This window comes from Seriola aureovittata, chromosome 23 (genome assembly GCF_021018895.1).
Source record: "Seriola aureovittata isolate HTS-2021-v1 ecotype China chromosome 23, ASM2101889v1, whole genome shotgun sequence".
Taxonomy (NCBI): Eukaryota; Metazoa; Chordata; class Actinopteri; order Carangiformes; family Carangidae; genus Seriola; species Seriola aureovittata.
In genome coordinates, this window is record NC_079386.1 from 3,230,287 (window position 1) to 3,254,810 (window position 24,524).

Genomic DNA, 24,524 nt, shown 5'->3' on the forward strand with positions numbered 1-24,524 from the left:
CTTTTTTTTGGCACAGAGAACAATGGAAGTTTATTTTCCTGTTATATCTGCAATGGTACACTCTGCCTGCATCAGGTTGCATTTTTCTCTAAGGTCTGCTTAGAGGAAGTGGCTTCATGAGCTGCTTTTGACTTGTCAGTGCGTTGACAGAGAAAAACAGGAAGACAACAACCACAAATTCTCTGACGAAGGTCTTCTTGTTTGTGGCATGCAGTGTCCACACATGAACAAATAGCTGTCTATTCTTCAGACTAACTTTGTTGTGTTCACATCGGTTGCTCCCTTTGACCTCACTGTGTTGTCACTCTGGGTTTTAAAGTTACTCTAGAGTCAAAGTTAAAAGCTGTTGAAACTTTGATGTACTCATTGTCCTGTACCTTTAACATGGTCTGTATTTATTGTAACCTTTGTGCGGTTGCGTTGACACTTACAATATAGTAATGTCTCACATATCATTATTATTGTTTCTTGCCTTTTCTCTCATTCCTGTCATTTGAAAACCATTCATGCTTCAAATTATGCGTACAATTTTTTGTAGCTTCCTGCATTTGTATACAATTAGCATAAAACTGCATATTCAACCAGCTAGGAGGCCTCTTCCTTATTTTCTCTTTAAAGGTCCCATACTGTATGAAGTGAGATTTCGATGTGTATTTTGATTATAAAGCAGGTTTTATATTATTACTGTGAAAGTATCAAAGCACTCAGTCCACAGAGAAATACACACAGCCTGTATTCAGAAACTGAGCCTTAAAACCAACTGTCAGGACTTCTGGAACTTTGTGATGTCACAACAAAGCAGTCACCGCTCTCAGCCATGACCCAGGCCCCGCCCACCTGGACCCACGATCTGACCTTGCAGGATTTGGTTTCTCTGAGTGTTTACCTGAAATCTGCTATATTTTTATTTGATCACTCAAATCAGCCAATCAGATTGGCTCACCAACCTGTTGTCACCAGAGCTCCAGAGAGAAGCCTGAGCGAGGAGATGTAAAAGTACACTGAGAGGGTTTTTGGTTTTTATAACCACAAATATATCCTGTGGATCAACAGTTGAAATACAACACTGGAGAAGCGTGAAATGAGACCTTTAATACTAACAAGATGATTGCAATGTAAACCAAGTGTTGAATGACTCCATTCATGTTTCAACTGCTCAGGACTGAACACTGATGAAGTGTATTAAGCTCATTATGATTACATTTACAGTTGCGTTACATAATGCATTAAAAATCTATGGCAGCCCATTCAGTCCCAAAGTAATCATAACTAGACATCCGTAAACAGTGTAAACTATAACTAGTTTAATCTCTTCTTGTGAATATATTTTTCATTTATATTTTTATAATGTTTGCTACTTTAATCATTTAATGCTCTTGTTTCTTATTTTTTCTATTTTCCAGCACACAGCATGTGATTATGTCACATGCATTATTTGACAGTGCTAAAGAGTTTATGTAGCGACAGGAAGAATTAGATATGACCTTTTCAATGGAAAAAATAATAAGTGTTGAGATTAAACACTGGAAAGGATTGTTCGGTTTTTTTATTGCTTAAATGAGTGAGTCAGGGCACAGGCTAAATGTTCACACCTTCCTCTGCTTTCCTTTGTGTTCTGGCAAAGTCAGATTACATCTGCTTTAAGTTTTCTTACATGTTGGTTCTCTGGTGTAAGAAAGTACATTTTCCACTGGCTTGTTTCATTCTAATAGACAGTTGTTATTTTCCAGGATGTGTGGTGTCTTCATTAGGATTACAATTTCTCAAAGTTACTTTTTTTTAAAGAACGCAACAGTGCCATCCATAGCCGTGTAATAGAGACGTCATCTTTCACTGTAACTCTACAAACAAGGTGTCCAGGAGAGTGCCAGAAGCATGTGTTCAAATCTTCATCCGTGCACACACATATGACCATGTACACTGCATTGTGATATTTTAGTACCATATTGTTATGCTTCTATTATTTATATGGTTGGAATGAAAAAACAATTTTCTGTCATTTTTGTCATTTTACTGAAGAAAGTGAGAAATCAGAGTAGGGATTTGTGGCACAACTCAGAGCACAAAAGCCGTTATTTGGGTCATTCAAGAGCTGAAATTTGTTGCTTTTACAGCAAAGTTCTTAATACTACAAGTGTTGCTGGAATTCTGTCCTTTTCAGAAAAGTTTGAAAATCCAGTTTTTGCTGCCACCTAGTGACTGAAGTTTTCACCTCACCATTTCAAAATTTTAAAATGCAGGTACGCAGTGGTTCCATTTGTAGAAAATACCATGAAATATAAGAATATTTATGACTGAAATGCATTTGCACTTGCACAACCCCTGTATATAATTATTCTTACAACTGATTACACAAGTCAAATCCTTGGTAATCAACAGCCACAAATATCACCATAACTAACAATACCGTAATTATAGTAGTGCTGTCTGTTTAACCACAGTCATGACAGCATGTATAATATTCACATTCATGCCATCATACAGTCTTGATATTCAGCTGTATGTATGTATGTATATGTATTGTATGTACATTGCTTACAGTATTATCACTTGATTTTCACGATCTGGAACATGGCTGACAATAACACAGAAAAGTGATGCCACTGGGTTAATCACCCAGCTTCATAGATTACGCTCCTAAATGCATCAAATCCATAGATACACATTATCAAATGTGCACAATGCACGCTGTGTGATATAGTTCAGTTCCCAGATTTTACCAGCAGAGGGCACAGGACACCACTAGTTTATTTGTAGCATCAGGAAACAGTGGCTTTTCAGTGAAACTGAAAGACCCACATTGTGACCCATCTCTTTTCAGTTTCTTACATAACTTCTCATTGGGAAATCTGCAGTCACATCAGGCTGTTTGATAGGTTCATGCAGCTCTTCAAGACATTTAAAAGGTTTTGTCATTCCTTTTTTAGTGTGAATGCACCACCATGATCAATAATGTGAAAACTTTTTTTTAAAAAAAGGATAATGAAAAATATACTAAACTATATAGAGGTGATAAGCCTTCAGTAGAGGCTTGAGAGTCAGGGTTAACCCGTCAGAGGAAATGCAAAAGGTCACACTGCCCCACCTTACTTCCTAGAAGTAGCTGCACTAGAAGTTACTTCTAGTTTTTGCTAATAAGCCTGTCCTCCACATGAAGAACTTTAAAGGAATATGACAAGTATTTTACCATTTTTAGACTACATGAATAGTGTAATAAATGTCCTCTGACATGATGGTCACCACACCCATCGCTAAGTCTTTGTGTTGTGGCTTTCTTTTGTTGAGGTCGAGGTTACCAGGCAACTCAGTTGAAGGCCACTGATAATGTGTGTCAACTGGTCTGAGCTGATTTCATTGAAAATCTATTAGTTAACATGCTGCACTTGAAGGCCTTCAGATGGGTCTTGTTTATCTTGAGGTATTGAAGAGGTTTGCTGTGTGCTGTTTTTACAAATCAAATCACAAATTACTGAAACCTTCCTGTTTATACATTGTCAAATATTATATGTTTTTCCATAAGCAACTGGTAAAAAGGTTGTGAAATTATATACATATGATCATACAATAAAGCACATTTTATAAACTGTATAAAATGCTATGAACAACTTGACCCATTAAAGCTTGTCCCTCCAATCAACCAATCAGACTGTTACCATTTATAGACCTAACTGGTGACAAATGCCCGCAATAAAGATTTAATTACAGGGATACCAAATTTATCACGACACTGGAAGTGCTTGCTTTGTAGCTTTGCACCTATGATGACTCTGCAGCCCTACATAGGAAACTACAGTAAACTGCATTAAATGAATGCCACTCCAAAATGAGCTTTGCTTTCTCAGTATCTGTTTGCTCTCTTATATTGTATCATTACCAGTACAATCCTACACTTCATATTTCATTTGAGCAGATTTATTCATGCAGAAATAAACCACACACAAAAAAAAAAAATTATGCCAAAAGTATGAGTTGGAATAATGCGGTGTATCTCTTTAGTCTACTTCTCTTCTAAAACAAAATTAATAAATAAAATAAAATGAACAAGATTATATCACTCTTCTGATCAAGCCTAGCCTATAATTTGACATAATCCAAAATCAGATTTGCAGGATAATTCTTGCTTGTATTTCAGAGGATCAAATTTGTTTTAGCTTATTCTTGTGAATTTCATACATGTAATATTCATCTTAGCCTCTAGCCAGTCCTATATTCTTGGCCACTCAAACCAAGTTGTACATTTATGAATCAAAAACTATATTTGAACCATTTTTTCTAGACAATTTTAATTCAAGAACTTTAATACAAGAAAAAAAAGCTAAAACATTACTTTGATCAGCAGTGCATCCATTTCTCAGAAAGGACACATGCAATAGGCAAAAAAAAGAAAACTGACTGAATGCATTTGACACCCATTGCACGACTATTTCCTGTAATTTCTAAAGCCTCTGTCTGAAAACACATGAATCAAGAAGAGAAGAGTGTTTTCTTGTAATATTACTATTTTATTCTCATAACATTATGACTTTTTTCCCAGAAATTTCACATTTCTTTTTTCTCAATGTGGCCCTGATATTTTATTCTAACACAGACAATGTGACTGTCAAAAAGCAGACAGTGCGCGTGTGGGTATATTTTTGGCCCTAATGACACGCCTTAGATGATCAGTCAGGAAGATAATCCGTAGCTAGCCATTTGTACTCTCCCGCCACGTGTGAACTACGAATACATGTAGCTAGTAGTCTGTCTACGCCGTTTTGGACCATATTTAACATCTCGAGTGTTTGGTTTTACGGTGGGAACATTATGAAAACACAGTGACGACCAACATTTTCTGCAAGGTGAGTCTCTGTCACATCCCTGCATCACGTTAGCTAGCACTGATGGTCACAGATGGTGATGTTTCTAACGGCCGGCGTTGTGTTTTACATTGAAATGTTGTTTTCGTCGTCCTTTTGAAGGACCGTCGACAGGCTGATGAAACAAGAATGAGGCTCAGGTTTCCTCCTGTCTCAAATAACGTTTGACTGCTAAACTGGACACAGAGTGTAAACTACCATAGTAAATGCGTCATTATGATCGCGTGTCATCTGCTATTATTTGCTTATCCCCTGCTTCTTCACTGTAAGGACCAGATTGAATAATTGAATTGGTGCTTAGTAAAAACAACATTTTACAAAATCCCTTTTTATATATGACGGGGCCATTCATATTTTTGTTAAGTTATATATTTCAGTAATGATGTTGAGTCACAACTGTCTGAATTAAATAACTTTATTCAACTCTGCTACAGTACACCTGTTTGAAATTACACCACACGCCATCTAGTACTTTAATCTGTGTCTATTCTACTCTATGTCTATTTACCTGCTATTGATGTAGCCACATGTCCCACATGGTTGTTATGATTCAGTCTGGATTACTGTAGGAAGTGATAATCTCCTGTGACTCAGAGATTCAGGAGCATCCCAGTATTTGACTGGTGTCTTTTTCAATGAGAGTTAAGTGCTATGACTGGAAACGGCAGCAGCAGGGAGTGGAACAACAAACCCAGCAGTTCCCAAATTGAAGTCACAAAGTTTTAATGGGTTTACTTCCACTGTACAACCACTTCTGCTCATTGTTTTTAAATGCATCTCAATATGTGAGGAACAGTCTGATGTATTATATCAGCAAATGGAAAGCTTTTCTGTCATTTCTGTCAGAGAAAGAAATAGCTGTGTGTGTGTGTGTGTGTGTGTGTGTGTGTGTGTGTGTGTATATATATGGCAAGATGTCAGAGGATGAAGACACAAATAGAGAAGAGAGACACAAACAAATACTGTTTTGATGGTTCTGGGATCAGAGCAAGTCATGAATAGTCCTGTGTTTTAGCAGCTGTTTATCCTCCACACTTTATCATCTCCCATCTTAATGGCTCTCTTGGATCCCTCAAGCTAAACAGCCAGTGTCTGCACATTGTTGTTTTTCTCACACCTAGTGAATATGCTGACAAAACCCTCATTTGATAAATCCTCACAGTTATGTTTCTGTGTATAAAGAACAGTGAACTGGAATGGCATCTGGAGAGCGAGTTATGACGTTGGTAACACCCCACCTCTGGTAGACCATAAACATTTTTCTCATGTTTGTCTCAGTGATTTTGAAGGTGTGTTTCACATACAATAATTATGCCGCTCCTCTTGTCTGTTCTGTACATTTAGTAGCTGAAAGACGGGGGTGGAGAAATGTAGGAAATAAAGAAGACTCAAGTGCCCCCCCCCTTTGGCTTTGCACTCAGTTTAACATATGAATGTACAAGCAGGATTTGTGACATCACAACCAGTTTAGGAACCAGTTGTGGTCCAGTGTGTATGATGTGGAAACTTGAAGCCTCCAGGTCAGATACTGCTGCGAACTGTATCCAGCAGTTAAACATGCATGTTCGGATCAAATTTGTTGATCTTCTCCGTAGAAAATTATTCCTATTATTGTCTCAAAACTTTCTTTCTTTCTTTCTTTCTTTCTTTCTTTCTTTCTTTCTTTTCCTTAAGGTTTTTTAGATTTATCTTTCCGTCTTGTTGGGTATTTTATCATTGTGCTAACAGAACTCACTACGCCCTAATAAAATGGGTCCACACTGTGTTCACAAGCCAACAATCATTGCCTCCTATCACAGAGACTCGTTAATGGGAGACGTGATAAAGAGTTGAACTTGAGCTACTAGCATGATGGATGAAGAGCCGGTACTTTGGCAGCGGTTCAGCTATGCACAATATTTCTCAAAGCAAACTTGTAGCATCTGCAAACCACTACATAATATAACAAATCTGTTCAACCACTTTAAGAAGATGCATCAGTATTTTGGCTGTAATATCCAGACTTGAGTCATAGGCTGGTTTAAGTCTGGATTTTCTCAACAGTACATTTCAAAACTGAGAATAAAGATGATAATTCAGATTGTGGATCACGATTGTGTGTTAAAAAGATTGTGATATGATTTTTTTTTTTTTTTTACCTTGTTCACAATTTGTTTCTATCTCTCTTCACACGTCAACAAATTGTTTTCGTCTGATGTCTGCAATCTTTTGAATCATGTGTTCCTATGACTGGGCTGTTCGACAGCCAACCACCATGTGTTTGCCGATTATAAAATAACTCTGGCAGAAGATGTGTATGAGCTGATAATATGAAATCCGGGCTGTTGGCCATAAAGGACCAGATTGATTTGAAGAACTGCTCACCTGTAAGTACAATTACAAAAGAGAGTGAAATGTGGTTGAACAGTGTTTTGTATGATTTGACTTCCAGTCATGAACATACCTCAGTGGCTTATATCAGGCTTTTAGTCAGATTAGACAAGCTGACATTCCTGTTCACACAAGTGACCTGTAAAGAACTTTTGCTTCTGTTAGGTGTGTTTTCAGGCCTGATCTTAAACGACCTCAGGGTGTGTTTGCTGTGTCGACTTCAGTGTGTCCTTTGTTACAAACACACAGGAAAAACAGAACGCCGGCCAGTTGTTTGACTTTTTTTGAGATCAGTGAGGATATATGCAAACTCTCTCTGTCCACAACACAGACTGTATAGGGGACAGTGTGATATTAATTCTTTGGGTTTATCTCATGCTGTCTGCCTCTCGTTTGATTGAGAAGAACAAAGCTACACTATGGGAGCTGAAGCAGCGCGCAGTCTGTTATAACTGAATGTGTCTAGTCTGCTCCTCTAACAAGTCAAAACAAGCTGAGCAGCCGTACTGAACCGTACTCTGCCAGCGTTAAAGCTGTCAACACCTTTACAGTAATGTTGTTGACTTTGCCGGCTGGGTTTTATTTCTAGAGAATACACTGCCGTGTTTGTGTGTACACAGGGAGTGGACTCTCAGATTCTTGACTTATGCACACATTAAAAAGGGACAGAGTTTGTTCCTGGCCTTGGGGTGCTGGTTCCACTGCCAACACGTCAGTGGAAAATCATTGAAGCTGCACTTAGTGCGATCCTTTAATTAGACATATATTCCCAGAAGCTTTTATGCATTAAACTGCAAGTTGTTAGATAATTAAGTTCATCCTAATAGTCACAGGCTCACTCGACATACCAAAAGTCAAAGTGAAAAGACTTAATTATCCTGCATCCAGACACACCGCTGTTCTCTACAGCTTCTGTGGAGGCGATTTTGTAGGGACAGCCCCTCAAAGCCTCCTGCCAGAATGTAAAAGGATTCCTCCATCTCTAAGAAGCGAAACTTTGGCAGAAACCAAACGACACGCTCAGTAATCTTTGTGGAGACGTGTCTGACCATTCCTCTCTCCTGTTGCCCTTGCAGCTTCACCAGAACCTCCTACATCAGGATGAAGGGACGAGAGGACGCTCCTCGAGACCAGTGAGTTCAAATCAGATTAAAAATGAGAACTTCTCACAGGGAGTTTTTGCTCTCAGTTTCTGTGTGGTTTGAGAAAATTTTTTTGCTGATTTTAACTTTTTCATTTCTCTAAAAATACTGATACTGTGCTAAGGCTGTGCTTTAAAAATGATACTATGGTAAGGCACGTGTCATTTGGGTGCTGTAAATCCTTCTTCAAATAACATGCTTTACTTCCCATCCACAGGGGCTACCTGGTCGGAATTTGTTTCTTCATTCTGGGCCTGGGAACACTACTACCATGGAACTTCTTCATGACTGCGTCATTGGTAAATACGCAGCAATTATTAATCCTAGTTCTGACACATTAAAACATCTGATGTATAGAGTCATAATCCACATAAAAGCCTTTCTCTAAAGCAGTGGTTCTCAAACATTTTCACACCGTCACCCCTCAACTGACACAAATTAGACCATGGACCCCCATCTGATAAGATCTTTGCTTTTAGATTGTCAAGGACCCCTGGGGGTCCCCGCACCCCATTTTAAAATTAAAATATGTAACTTTTCCACATTCATCCAAATGTAAATGTTTCAATCAATTCTCAAACCAAAGAAATCTGTGATTTTAAACATGGTAACAGTACGTGTCATTGGTCGCCTGTCAATGACATCATATCCTCTATGATCATGTGTCAGTGTGTTTTTCTGACAGAAGCTCAACATTGACTTTTATCTAGTTTTAAGCCACATACACTTTCGACACCTTGGTGGTTTTCAGCTCTATATTTGAACCAGATGAAGGATTTTAGTCGTTGGACGTCTGGATCTGAAGTTATCAGAGAAACAATCAGAACAAAGGTTAGCATCAATCTCAGCTCCAGCTCTTCCCTGAGTCTCTGTCCTCCGTACAGCGTTGCTCAAACACTGACTTCAAATGTCGAACTGCTTTATTCAGTGTTTTTAATGGTTCTGGGTCTGTTTGATTTCCTGAACCACTGACACTGAAGGAATCCAAACCGAGAGGAGCATACAGTAAACTCCCATGATCCCATGGTCTTTTGATTGAGATTGATTTGATTGAGAGACCCCTAGAGGCAGAAGTTACAGACTGTGCGTTTAAGAACCACTGCTTTAAGTGATGGTGAGGGAATTGTTGGTCTGGGGCTTTACTACTTAAACCTCTTAAAGAATCACATGAAGGATGGATGACAGTGTTCTTAAAGCTGTTTTTATATATTTCAAGAAAATGTCTGGAAAAACAAGAGCATGTAACATAAGTGTACATGATGGATCAGATTAGTCAAAATGGTGTTATGTAGCCCAGTGACTAGTTGAGGTCTTTCATGTTGTGCAGTGGGTGTATGATGTTGTCATGACATGCAGTGACCCATAAACCCGCACAGTCTATCATATAACTGAAGGTAACCATGTGCGGGTGACTGCACATGTGGTCGTGTGTCGGAGTGAAGCCTCTTTTCGCATAGATGTTACCTGCATCTGTGGCGTCTCGCCAGCACTTTGATTCCCGCTGAAAGCTTTGACACTCGACAGTCAGGGATATTTTCAGCTTCTCACTGATAGGACATGGAGCTGTGTGAGTGTGACCAGCATCTCAACAAATGACAGCAGTGTTATTATTGTCATCTGTCACCGTCACTAGACTTATCTGGGTCTGTGCTCTCATCAGCCAGCTGGATATTATGAAAACCTGGCTTCGTGTTGACAAAAGGCCGCTCTAATTATAAGCAGTTTCTTGTCTGCTAATTCAGCATGATAGGTCACAGGTGGTGAGGTTGTTATCATTTTTGCCCTTTACTCCTTTTGTTCTTGAGTGCACTGACCCCCTTTAGTAGTTTACCATCTGCCTTTGTCTCTTTTGCTACATTACAAGGCTGTAGTATTGGATATTTCATTGTCATTATAACTTGTATAAAGATACAATGCCAGTGGATTGTTTCGAGCTGTCTTAAAACTGTGTTAATTATTTTTTTGTGTTGTGGCTACTTAGGGCCAGTGAAACAATCTGAATAAACTGTGATATAATTAACCTTATAAAGTTGATACGGGAGGAAGGAAATAGTTGCTTATTTACACATGAAATAGAAACAAGCAACGTTAGCATTCATCTTTGGTCGCTAAATATTCCACTGTTTCCATGAGCTAGTTGCTAACTTTGTTTGCCGTTTGGTGTGTTGATCTGAACACCTGAGATCTGCTGAAACTGTCAGCTCATTTAAATCGGGGCTTCATACATCACTATTTGCTGCAGCTTACCAATAAATTACATGCATCTTTTTAGTCCATGCATTTGCTTGTTGTTAATGTCTTTTATCACTATCTTATCTTTTTAAAATTGGTGGCCTAAATTTCCTACCTGATCTTATGTATTTAAATATTTTTATTTTCATTTATTCATATTAGTTTTTATCGTTTTTAAATGCTATTTTAATGTCATGTTAATGTTCTATTTTTAATTTCCAAGCCACTGTAAAGCACTGAATGGTGTTCTATAAATAAATGTGCTTTGAGCAGATAATGCACTGGGCTCATCAGAAGTGCTTGGTTGAAAAGGGCTGAGGCTGGAAATTGTGTGGATAAAAAAAACAGTGACAGCAAATCATGACAGTAAATTTGTGGGATGTAAAACCAAAACAATGAGCTAAAAGATGCTAAAATGCCCCGGTGAGCTGAGGGTACCTGCAGTTCAACACTTTTCACATTATTTGAGCCATGCAGCATTAAAATGAAGGATTGGTGTATAGTATATCCTTTTGAGTTCAAGTAAATATATTTATATGGAGATAAATTCTCTAAATAGGCTGAGCAGTATCCACTGAGTAAAAAACTGGCTGTCTAAATTGTAACGGTAACAAAAGTTGCCCTCACAACTTTAGAATTGACATTGATTGATTATATGCTTGCATGTAAAAACATACTGTCTATGTGTATGTATCTTTATGTGAAATGGAAGGATGATTTGACAGTGATAATCTAAACTTCTGTGCTGTTCCCTCTGGGTGTTGTAGTATTTCCAAGGTCGCCTAAATACAATAGAATCGAGCAACGGCACAGTGGTGGTCCGCAAAGAGTACTACTTCAACAACTGGATGACCCTGCTGTCCCAGCTGCCCCTGCTGCTGTTCACGCTGCTCAACTCTTTCCTCTATCAGAGGTCAGTGAAGGCGTGTTTTTTCCAGGCACAGAGGGATGTTGGTATCCCTCCGGTGTATTTTTCTTCATTCTTGGTTAAATCACTAATGTGGGTGTTGACTCCTCTTGTTTCAGGATATCAGAGGCGATGCGTATCGCAGGTAGCCTTGTTTTTATCCTGCTGCTCTTCTTCCTCACGGCTGTCCTGGTCAAAGTGCCCATGGAGGAAGATCGCTTCTTCTCTGTTACCATGGCTACAATCTGGTTCATCAACTGTAAGTCAGTGCGAGTGTGTGTGAGCGAAAAGCCTGACAGAAAGAGACGCTGAGAGTAGTGTACAAGAGATTTAAATGTGACACTTGCTCCCCCCAGCGTTCGGCGCCGTGCTGCAGGGCAGTCTGTTCGGCCTGGTGGGTCTGCTGCCTCAGAAGTACAGCACCGTCTTCATGAGCGGCCAGGGCCTCGCCGGGACCTTTGCTGCCATCGCCATGCTGCTAGCCATAGCCAGTGAGCCACCCACATACACACAAAAACGCCACCGGGTGCCTAATCCCCGGTTGCCTAGTAACGGAGGACATAGAAAATGGATGTGGAGCTGGTCAAATTAGCATGACGCCACCCACCACACAACACACTCTGTTCTGTTTCAGAGGACTCAGCTCATGTTGGGTGCTTTCCTCTCTCCCAGAACTCTTCACTAACGTGTGTGTTTTTGTGTTTGTCACTCAGGTGATGCAGAGTCTGAGTCAGCAGCGTTGGGTTACTTCATCACACCATGTGTGGGGACAGTCATCACACTCTGCAGCTACCTGATTCTGCCTCGCCTGGTCAGTCAGCTTCCAGATCTGCATGCCTACATTACCCACAATCCATTTAACTTAATTATAGTATCCCTCTCTTTTTTTGATCCCTGACCACTAAACGCAATCACCCTGAAGCTACTGTTAGTTTCTGACCCCCCACTGCAAATGTAATCAGACTTTTTAAGACGCTGTTTTCTTTGGATAGTCAGACTTTGGATACTGGAAAAAGATTGTCAGCACACAGTAAAATAAATTAAATCAAAGATGGATTGCTGTTAAACATTGTCTTACCTTGTCTGACTGTAATCAGGCAGAGAACTGAAGTGGATTTTTAAGGAAATGTGAATTAACTTAACTCATCCAAGTTGGTCAGTAAGAAAAAGCTGCACATACTTTTCTGGAATCCCTCTAAACTCATGCTGTCTTTCTAGAAATGGCTCTGAATAGTCGCAACATGAAAACAGAATATATGGGACACAGACAGTGTGACAGCTGTTACATCAACATTTTAAGGAAGTGAATGTGAATGCAATAGATGTGAGATTATTGATGACTGAAGTCCGTGATTTTCCCGCCACGTCGTGCCCATAGTAGATAAAGATATAAAATAAATATTATGGTTTGTATTAATTTGACAGAAACTGCAGTTGTAGCAGGTAACATGGAGCATTGACCATTATAGATAGATATAAAATACATTTAGCTTTAAACTACTCATTAATTATTAAAGAAGTCTGAACGATGACTGTGGTCTCACTGTGAAAGAAGTGTTATATTTTATTGTAATAGAGGCAAGCAGTCCATCTAAAAAAACATTTAAATCCTGTTTTATCTTTCTCTAAACGATCTCTTTTTTGTAAATGATACAGAGCAGATCACAACATTAAAGCATAATCCATGTTTTTTTTATAGCAGTTTATTCATTTTTAGTTTTTCAGCTCTAAGGCCTAATTTGTGTCGTGTGATGTCACCATGCAGGAGTTTGCGCAGTACTATCTGAACAAAAGCAGCACCTACGAGGTCGGCACCAAAGACGAGCTGCTGAGCGGTGAGTTTGGCTTCAACACACAACCTCTGACTCTCCGAGGGACACTGTCATTTCACCACGTGACCACATTTTGAAGTGCGAGCTTTTTAAGATTAGTTGAATTATCATCATCAAACGTTGGTCCGACAGTGAGCGAACATCTGTTTGCCTTTCCACCGAGTTGGCGATTCCGTCCCTCACAGCCTGCTTGAATCAAATCAATTCAGTGGAACATTATCTCGTTAAGTCAATTGACCCTCTGTTTATCCAATTAGAGCCCCGGCAGTGCCCAGACAAAGACTGAGCCTGTTAGACTCACACAGGCCCACGCGCTTTTCCATGAATGCTAAAAAGCCCCCAGAGCTGCACCTACTCACATAAGTCACTCAGCCACATGCCATATTTGAAATATTCCTCCAAGCACGTGTTGAACGATAAAGTGTTTTACGCGTAAACGGAAGAGTGGATGAAGTGTGTGTATATTCAATTGCAGAGAGCAGCACAGTGGAGAACGGGAAGCTGAACGGCCATGCTAACGGCTCAGTGACCGGCAGTCCGGCTGAGACCGAGGTGGACCCCAGGCCGGACGGGACCACGCAGGCCTTCCTGCCACTGGAGCAGGTGGACAGGGAACAAGCCAAAGCCTCGGTCATAGAGGTCTTCAAAAAGGTAAATCCACTTGTTTGATACTCACAGTTTCTCAGTAAATCAAATGTTCTGCGATGTCTTAAAAGTTTTTATTTTTTTCCTTTTCTTTTTCAGATCTGGGTGATGGCGTTCTGTGTGACGTTCGTGTTCACAGTCACTCTGTCTGTCTTTCCTGCCGTCACCGCAGATGTCAAAACATCATTCCCAGGAAAATGGGGTAAGACTGTGCCTTAGTTTAACTCACTGATTAAGGTGGATCCCCCCCTGCACTCGGGACAACAGAGCGCAGCTGGCCAGCACCCTGACCAGCCCATTGGTCCAGCCCCTGGGTCTGACAACGTCTCTGGTGGAAACCCTGTTTGTAATCTGTCTGTTATCTGATATGCTGTAGACTGATGGTCAAATCCTCCTGTCTCCTAATTCTCTCTTTTCATTCTTTCATCAGATCGCTTCTTTCTCTCAGTGTGCTGCTTCTTGATGTTCAACATCAACGACTGGCTCGGTCGCACCATCACCACCTTCATACGTTGGGTGAGTATCTAATAATAGATCAGAGATCGGAGAGGATAGAAATGTTGTTTGTCTGCCATTTCTCCCACTGCTTACTCTGTTTTTAGAGTTTGTTGATTTAATATATGTAAAAAAAAAAGTTAGAGGAGCAAGCTTGTGACTTGAAGGTCGCCAGTTCGATCCCTGGACTGGCAGGATTGAATCTAGGTGGGAAAAAGTGAAAGAATAGCACTTACTCAACCTTCATCAACAGCACTGTGGTGTCCTTGAGCAAGTCTCTTAATCCCATCTGTATTGATTGGCATTGATGTAATCTTGGATGCTCTTTTTATGGCCACATTATTGAGCTTTACTGCCTCTACGTTAGTGCCACAACTTCTCTATATTAATAAGGATAATATTATATTACAGATTTTAATATAGGACATTTTCAGTAAAACAAATGAGACACTGTTTAAGGTTAAAGTAACCAGACGGAAATGTTTGTTTTATGGCTAACCAGGCACTTTGTCACATCGTTGCAAAATTCATTTAATAAGACTGAAAGTCTACAGCTGAGCTAGAGACTCTGAGTAGGTACTTAGTCTTAGTTAGTAAACAGGTATAATGTTTGCCATGTTCACCATCTTATTTATAGATGATTTAATTTTCTGCTACTTCATACTTCTACTTCGTTCACAACAGCTGAGAAGGAAATATTTTACTTTCTACTCCTGTGCATTTACATGACTTCTACAGTTACTTCACATGTTAAGATTCGACACGAAACAGACGATCATCATATAAAAAGGTGCATTGTTATACAATAAATTACCCAACTATATATAAAACACTTAATATTATCTCCATCTCGACCAGCTACAACATTAACATGGACTTTACATGTTAATACATCAATAATGATAATCAGATAATATCAAATCTAATAATAAAACACCCTGAACAGATCATTTTTGAATCTTTAGGTACAAAGTATGACTCTTAATTTCAAATCTGGGACTTAGATTTATATATATATATATATATATATATATATATACACACACACACACACACACACACACACACACACACACACACACACACACACACACACACACACACACACACTCGCACTCATTTAAGTGCTGTTTGTTGTGTGTTGGTTCCAGCTGTGATCAGCAGAGCGGAGCAGATTGAGTGATTTGACTGTGGAGAAGATCGCGCTGGCAGCATATAATGCTATTGACATACTGACCGACCCTGTTGTATTCAGGTCTAATGTGTTTACACAACCCGTCCAAGGGAGAGCAGTCATTAGAAACGGTTACAGTAAGTCATGGAGGAAACCTGACTGTGTCCCTGTGTCCTTGACTGGAAATGACCTCATACATTCTCCAGTGGAACAATGATGATAACATAAACAGCGGCCTGTGGGCTGATGGGATTGGGCTCTCGCTCTTGTTGCTGTTACTGTTTCAGAGACTGTTATCACATTTTAGCTGTTTTTATCGCACCAGATGGTTCTGTCTGTCCCACACCACTGCTTTCTCAGCTTCCACGCCTACACATCAAAATCCCTCCTGTGGCCCACATCCACACTACCAGGCACTGTTTGATTGCACTGCAACACAGAACTAAATTGCAAGATCATCTCCTATTGTAGGAATGTTTGTTATTGCGCTGACAGTTTGTTCTACAGATGGTTTAAGTTTGAGATGTCCATCCGCTCCCTCTTTAAGTTCTGACTCTACCTCTTTCTACCTAATGTCGTTTTTATGCCTCCACGCTGGCAGCAGTCGGAGCCGGAGGCATGTTGTTTCCGGTCATACGTCCATCCCGTTCTCGTGGGCTGGATGTCTCAGTAGCGCGATGATGGAACTTCTTCAAATTTGACACAAATATTCACTTGGACTCGAGGCTGAACTGGTTAGATTTTGGTGGCTAAAGGTTGCAGGTCAAAGGTCATGGTCACGTGATCTCACATTCTTGTGAATGCACTATATCAGGAACACTGAGAGGGAATACACGTTTTTGGCCATAACTCACTAATTCATTCACTTATTATGACACAATTTTTAACCCAAATAAGGATAAAATTAGGTGATAACATTTTGTATCCAAATGGTCAAAGGTCAACTTCACTGTGACATCATAATGTTCTGCAAAAACATTTGTGGCCATTATTCAACGCTGTAACTCGGAAAGGAAAGACTGAGACCATGTTTGCTGATACTTAGCTGGTTGGTGGAGGAAACAGCCACGAGGTGGTGATTCTAGTTGATGCTCTTCATTCATTGTGAACTCTTCTTTCCTGTCTCCTCTGCAGCCTTGTAAAGAGTCTCGTCTGTTCCCGGCGCTGGTCGTCTCCAGGGTGGTGTTCATTCCTCTGCTGATGCTCTGTAATGTCCAGACCCGCTCCTACCTTCCCGTCTACTTTGCTCACGATGGTGCTTTCACTGCCATCATGGCTCTCTTTTCTGTGTCCAGCGGCTACTTCGTCTGCCTCTCCATGTCCTACGCACCACAGTAAGTACAAACAACTTTGACATTAAATTTGGCACCACCTTAACTTTTACTGCAGTTCTGCAGCTTGGATTACACCTGACTGCAGATCCACTTTCATAAACAGTTGTTTTTATAGTTGTTTATATGTGTTGTTATTTTGGAGCATGGACTGTTTCAGCTAACTGTGTTCTGCTGCTAAACCTTCTTTTAAATGATAAAATGGTTGTTCTTTATCTTCTTTAACTTTATCTGAAATTTAGTTAAATAATAAACATATATAATCTAATACACAACTATAAAACTGCTGACTAGGAGAATGAAATCCACAGGAAAATCAAACTAATTGAAGAAGGAGCTGTGTTTTGGTTGGAGACAAATTGACAGGGTTCTGTGAGTCAAACATCACTGGCACTATATATGGGAGATAAAAATCTTACCGAGCAGCACCTCCTCCACCTCATACCAGTTCAGGTTAATGAGTTCTTCCAAGTGTAAACAAACATGGCAACTGAAGTTTGTCATAGTATGTGCCAAGATCCATTCTGTATTATACAATAGAAACATTTGTGGACTTTTTTTTCCTAAAAAGTATTCAAATCAAAGTAATAAAATGACAGCCTGCAACAATACTTAAAAAAGTGTTTGGGTTATATCAATAACCTTAAGTGCTCTTTCATAGCATTTGTTTGATGTCTCACTGTGGGAGATACTGACTCCCAGATTTGCGAGACAACCGTCTCCAGTGGCGCTACACAGGGGCGGAGCCACATTCTGAGAAGAGTCTGCACCACAGATGGAATGTGCTGGAGTTGGTGTCGTGACATCCAACCTATCAAATCTGGCAGCTATGTGGGGCGAGGCCCAGCTGCACACACTTCTTGAATAGCCCTTAAAGCAATCGAGCAAAGCTTTATTCATAGGGCACATTTCATTCCCGGTGGAAGCACAATGTGCTGCACGAAACAAGAGCTACCACAGAAGCTTCAACCACGAAGACGATGTGGATAGAAAGAAAGAAAATATGTTAGACATCAATAAACACAAATTAAAGCAAATGTATAAATGATACATATGAATTAAAAACAATAAAAATAAAAAAATAAATAATTAAGAGCAATGACTGATCAAGACATGGAAATTGGAAACTATTAAAAATTAGGAATAAAATAGTAGTAAAATAAAATAATAATAGGCCACCCAGCTCTGGATACCTCTCATACAGACGTCCCAATGGAATGGCCACTACTGAGGAGGCCATCAGACCCAACAGCCTCTGACATTGTTTGAGGGTAACAGTATTGCCTCTGTGAAACGGCGCTAGATTTGCCTGCATAGCTTCCACCTTTTCTGGGGATATGGCTCAAAATATCACTACTTTCCCAATAAGTGTAGGGGTGAAAAGTAGTGCTACTTTTTTCTGAAGGTATTCCTACCTGTGAGGTATTGCTAACGCCGCCTGTTACAAGGTATTGCTACCTTGCTGGCTGTGCCCTCGAATCAGTGGACAGTTTAGCTTAGCGCCCAACAGCAACGTTGTCAACAGGCTCCTGTGAGAAGCCAATGAGGGCTGGCGATATGCTATTTGTGGCTCTATAGAGGTCACGCAGGAGTTGCTCTCCATAGTGAGCCATGAAACCGAAGTACCTAAACTACACTGTATGGCTCATGATTACCATGGTATGCAGATCCAACCTTTGAGTCTTGGAGGCTCCTTGAACGCACCAGCACAGTGTTTTAAAATCACCTCTGGATCACCATGACAATATAGCATAACCAACTTGGTACCACTTTACAATAAGACTACCCTTACAAATGATTTATGAACAGTTTATAACTAGTTATAAGCTGTTATAACATTAGATAAAAAGGTTAAGTGACCTGTTGCTTGCCAAATAGTGAGCCCACATCAATGTATGAAAACTATGTTATAACTTGTTTATAATGGTTTATTTATGATTTATAAGTGTTAACAACCAAATTAATAACCTAATTATAAACTATTAAGTGGATGAATGTACACTGCTGAATCAGCAAGTTTATGCAAGTCCCAGCGGGTTTATTTGTATTGTATTGTGAGGTGAAACGACCGGCTGCCTATAAAGATTTCTGGAAAATGATCAACATAAAGAATGTGATTTGTCTGCCGCTGACCTTCTGTTCCCACCTGCTCTCATCAGGTTAGTGGAGCCCAAGGATGCGGAAACTGCAGGAGCCCTGATGACCTTCTTCTTGGCCCTGGGTCTGTCCATAGGAGCAGCCCTGTCCTTCCTTCTGAGAGCTCTGGTCTAGACACACACAAACACACACACACATACACATACATACACACACACACACACACACACACACACACACACACACACACACTCACACAGAAAGACTGTATACACACCTGGAGGCAGAACTATGATAAATGGTTTGTCATCAGTCTGCCCTTCGTGGTCGGTATTCTCTTCTTTGTCCTTATTCATCGTCAGGTGCTGCATCTGCATGTGTTGCCGCATGTTTTGCAGCTTGACAGTGTTGACGACCGAGGACCCTGAGTGACTGGTTAAAAAAACAAAACAAACAAACAAACAAAAAAAAAAAACAGCTGATGAAGTGATATTCCTAAATGAAATAACTTCCTACTGAAGTAGGAATAAGGGAAATACTGTTTACTTTGATTAACTTCTGGTTACCTGCTGCAAGCCTGAAGAGGAAGGTTAGAAAACATTTGATTTCCTCGGTGTATAGTTATCATCATAGGTTTGACAATAAAAAGAGATTTTGTTGGTCTTTGTGTTTCTACATTTTTAGGTTTAGATTTTTTACAGTTGGGTCCAAAAGTATTTGGACAGGGACAAAATTTTTGTAACTCTGCACTGTAATGGATTTTAAAATGAAGCCATCAAGATGTGATTTAGACTTTCAGCTTTAATTCATTAACTGTTTAGGAATAACAGACATTTTTATACATAGTCCCTTAGTTTTCAGAGGCTCAAAAGTCATTGGACAATTTACTTACAATCAATTTCATGGCCTGTGTGGCCCGTTCCGTTGTTATCTCAAGACAAATTAAGCAGATAAAAGGCCTGCAGTTGATTCCAAGTCATGAATTTGCATTTGGTAGCTGTCCAAAGAGGTGTTGATACCAGTGAAGGAAGCTGAAAAAGCAAAGCTATCGGACGGAGAGCAGAAACTTGCAGGACTGCCCAAATCAACAGTTTGGTACATTCTTTAAAAAGAAAAAAAAAAAAAAAAGGAAAACATATATGAGCTCAGCCACAGCAAAAGGCCTGGAAGAGCACAGAAGATGAATGCAGAGGGTTTACCACAAGGTGCAAACCACTGGTAACACTGAGATGGGCCAGATTAGACTAACAAATAAAAAAGCCTGTCCAGTTCTGGAACAAGATTCTTTGGACAGATGAAAGCAAGACGAATGTGGATCAGAACGATGGGAAGAGGGGGGAGCAGGATCCGAAGCATACCATCCACATCATCTGTCAAACATGGTGGAGGCCATGTTGTGTTAAGCATGCGCATGTATGGCTGCCAGTGGAACTGGGTCACAGGTGTTTATTGATGATGTGACTGCTGCTGGAAGAAGCAGGATGAATTCTGTGTAGTGTATGAGGATTCAAACTCTGCCCAGATTCAGCCAAGTGCTGCAGGACTGATACTTCACAGTACAGATGGGTATATTCTGTGAAAGCAACTCAAGAGCTTCTCAAGGCAAAGAGTCACCTGACCTCAACCCAACTGAGCATGCTTTCCTCTTACTGAACACAAAGGCAGAAGGACTCTCAAACACACAGCAGCTGAAGATGAAGCAAAAGATTGAAAAATAATCCTTATATTCATACTTGCATTAGGTTGTCCAATTACTTTTGAGGCTCTGAAAATGGAGGGATTATGTGTAAAAAGTTAAATATTTTTTATTAACTGAGCCCCTTGAATTGAAATTGAAAGTCTTCAATCACGTCTTGATGGTTTCATTTCAAACTGCATTGAGGTGGTGCACAGAAGCAAAATGATGAACCTGACTGATTTTTTTTGGTTTTCTTGTATGTAGTTTTAGGGAGTATGTAGATAAAGGGAAACATTAGAGAGTGTCATTATATTCATTTCCACATGCTGCAGTCAAGAAGACGGATGTATCATATGTGTACATGTTGCCTCAAATAATTTTAGTGACTCTACTTTTTGTTAGAATAACGAGGTATTTTTGATGTCAGGGTCTTGCTGGGATTCTTCTATATTTTTCTAGTGAACAAAAAATATGTTTTAATGCACTGTGCCAGTGGAAGGTCGATGACCTGCCTCATGTGCATGGATGGGTAGCAGAATGGGTGACAACAAAAAATGACCTGAAAGAGATGCAAAACAACCACAAAGAACTGCAAAAAGACAGAACAAGCATGTTGCATTATGCTCAGTACTTCTATGTTGGACGGACTTTAATGTGTCTGTCCCCAGGGGCCCATTCACTCAAAATCCCAAATTCCTTTTTCCATTTCCAGTTTTATCTCCCAGTCTCCTCCGAAAACCTGCTGGACCAGTCGTCTCTCTTCAGCATTTAGCCTACTGCTGCCATCTACTGGTAAAAAGACTCAAGTCCTTCAGAGGTCCAGTTTTATGGCCTAAAAACCATGAGATATTACTGACTGACAGGAAGTAGAAATACAGTTTATAGCACTTGGTAATACTTAGTTTTATCCTTAGACATGCCAGGGTTCAGGCTAACATGATATATTAGTGAAATAACATTCCTCTGTTGACATGACCCCAGGCTGACATGGAGGATAAAGGCTATGATACAGGAAGTAGTTTACTTGAAATAAGTTTTTGAATCTTGATGGTGACACCAGGCAGCTGCTGTTTTCTTTTTACATGTACAAGTGAAGTGATGCTGTTATTACTGTAAGCCATTAAAACAATCTAATCAGATGTAAATATTAGTTTTTGAATATTGTATAGATATTTATATTGGCCACTTAACTATGTCCAATGGTGTTGGATTTATTTAGACATTGCTACCAATGTGCCATGCTCCAGTAACAAAGAAACTGAAAAGTTTTGTTGGGATTTTTTTTCTTATTGTAGTTTACAAACATGTATAAAAGTTAACTTATTGCCCAAAACTGACGTTGCATCACATTTTATGTCGACTGAAAATTTACCTTTTGTTTTTCTTAAGTGCTCAAAGCTCAGTCTTTATTTTTCTGCTGGTTATTCGATTGTGTGTGTGTGTTTTTTTATAAGCATCATGCACATGTAAATGGGGAACATTTGTCTTGTGACAGCTGCTGCTTCATAATGAAATAAGGGCTGAGTCCTAATGGACAGAGCAATATTAATTGGAATTATTATTATTATTAATATAATAATAATAATAATAATAATAAAGAGTGACTTGATTTATACAATCTTCACGTCCAGTGGAAAAATGGACAAATACGGCAGGTAGTTGTCATGGCAACTAGATCATGTCAATGCAGCATCAGACTTTTGAACTCAGTTCATGTTGCAGTGATTTTACATTGGGACTCTAATGTATTATTCCATGTCATACTTCAAGTTAACTAAACAGAAGCCAGTTAAATTTCCTTTCTACTTCTTAACTACTTGTGTAAAGAATGTAAATGAGCTATGGTAGTTCTTAAGCAGTGTACAGTCTGTAGTTGCAGTTATTCTAACAGTTGCAGCCTTAACAAAAAAACCTGCTTTCGAAGGTTCATGTTGTGTTTGCATCGCATTGGATTGACAGTTAACACAAGCTGCTGTTCGCCTCCTTGTAAGTACTCTGTGCTTGTTGCTAATTGCAGATGTGTCAACATAGAGCAGCAGGAAATCCTCCAACATTAACAGTCAAGAAACTCAGTGTCAACAAAACAGAATAGTTTTTTTGTGAGTGGATTCAGAGCAACAATATTCATACTTAATGTGATCAATTACATGCAGTTGACCTGTGCTCCATACAAACACACAGAGGATCTTGAACTATCAGTCCGTGCGTCATGAGTTACAGTAAAGGGAATTCATGCCTATGCATGTTCATGTGTCTGTAAGGGTCTGACTATTAATAAATTGATGGTTTCAACCCGCTGTGTGTGTGTGTGGTTGTTTTTTAATGGTCATTTATATTAAAACATGAGCTGTATTTTGAGTTAGCTTGATTTGCTACAAGTTGTGATTCTTTGGTTGAATTCTGGCTGTAATATAAAACTGTTGTCTTGGCAACAAATCCTTCAGTTAGCTGAGTCATCAGGACCGAGACCTTTTAGGGTTATTGAGCAACATCTATGGTCTGTTAGTGTAACTATCATTACATTTTCAGTATAAAGTCACAAGTCCTGTAGGACACAATGAGGGGAAAATCTTTGCAGTGTTTGCTGAGTCTGACACTTTCTTGAAAATATGATAGTTAAATCTACTCTGATATTTTGTCAGGTAGAATATGTTTAATGTCCGTTAAGCTTTAAAATAACTCTTCTACAACTGTAGGGAAAAAAAGAGTGCAATGTGTTGCTATAGGGACATCCCAACCAATCAAGAGTATAATTGTTAATCATGATCTCTAATTTCTGTGATGTCTTAATTCCAAAATAAGAGCTCACTGTTATTGAAGATAACTTCACCTAAGATTAAATCCATCATCTATCCGTATTCAAAGAACCAGTTTAACCGGATGACAATTGGCAGGATTATGTTAAATAAAATCATGTTAACCTGGATTATTTAAACCTTGTTTGAAGAAACTAAATTTGACTTGATTGTTGATTATCTGACATGGATTTCAAGTTCATCCGGAGCTGTTGTCAGAGTAACAGGTCCTGAGGGCCAAACTTGAAATAGTGCAGCTTAGTTGAAAGTGTGATGGATCATGACCACGTCAATATGTTTTTAACTTCATACATAAATATGTTGAGATACAAAGATTCATTTTCATGGAGGTATCAATTAAAAAATGTGGATTTTGATTTTTGATGGTGTAAATTAAATTCATAGAGGCCCACAGACATGACAATAGATCTAGGGACCCTTTGAGGGGTCCCAAACCCAAAGTTGGTCACCATTGTTAATAAGCTATAGGATAATAAGATTAGTACACTTCAAAATAAGAGCTGTTCCAAATGTATTTCTTGATGCTGAAAAGTATGAAATGTTGCTTTATAAATATACATGAAATGGATTTCCTTCAATTTGAGTCATAGAATACTTGAGTGTGTTGTTATCCATGTCTTAATTTATTAAACTTTCCACTGCTTGCTCATTGTGTGAACTGTTGGGTTTCCCTCTATCAGACTGAAAGGTCATGACCTTTCCCTGTAAAGTCGCTTTAGATAATGTATTCTGTGATTTGGCACTTCACCAATAAAATTTAACTGAATTGATCCTAGATCAAAATCAAACCTAACCGTTCCAAAAACCACGATAGCTTAATGAGGATTAAAGTGATAATTACAGCTGGCTAACAGCACGTTGGATTAGTTAAATCCAGGTTTATACAGTATATACTGTAGCTCACACTGAGGGCCAAGGGGTTAGTAAGTCGAGCTCAGGCATCATGTAC

General features: G+C 39.3%; 1 protein-coding gene across 1 annotated transcript; it reads left to right on the top strand.

The window, feature by feature from the left end:
- Positions 1 to 4,652: 4,652 nt before the first annotated feature.
- Positions 4,653 to 23,051, top strand: LOC130164056 (equilibrative nucleoside transporter 2). Its single transcript, XM_056368447.1, has 13 exons — positions 4,653 to 4,838; positions 8,303 to 8,359; positions 8,586 to 8,667; positions 11,368 to 11,513; positions 11,627 to 11,766; positions 11,864 to 11,998; positions 12,221 to 12,318; positions 13,273 to 13,342; positions 13,815 to 13,990; positions 14,084 to 14,186; positions 14,415 to 14,500; positions 16,788 to 16,987; positions 19,144 to 23,051. The coding sequence occupies exons 2-13, from the start codon at positions 8,328 to 8,330 to the stop codon at positions 19,253 to 19,255; spliced, it is 1,380 nt and encodes a 459-aa protein (XP_056224422.1). The 5' UTR covers positions 4,653 to 4,838; positions 8,303 to 8,327; the 3' UTR covers positions 19,256 to 23,051.
- The last annotated feature ends 1,473 nt before the right edge of the window (positions 23,052 to 24,524 follow it).

Coding starts and splice junctions, on each gene's coding strand:
- LOC130164056 (XM_056368447.1), top strand. CDS start 8,328: ATGAAGGGACGAGAGGACGCTCCTCGAGACCA. Junction 11,999..12,220: donor CATGCTGCTAGCCATAGCCA/GTGAGCCACCCA, acceptor TTTGTCACTCAG/GTGATGCAGAGTCTGAGTCA. Junction 14,501..16,787: donor TCACCACCTTCATACGTTGG/GTGAGTATCTAA, acceptor TCTCCTCTGCAG/CCTTGTAAAGAGTCTCGTCT.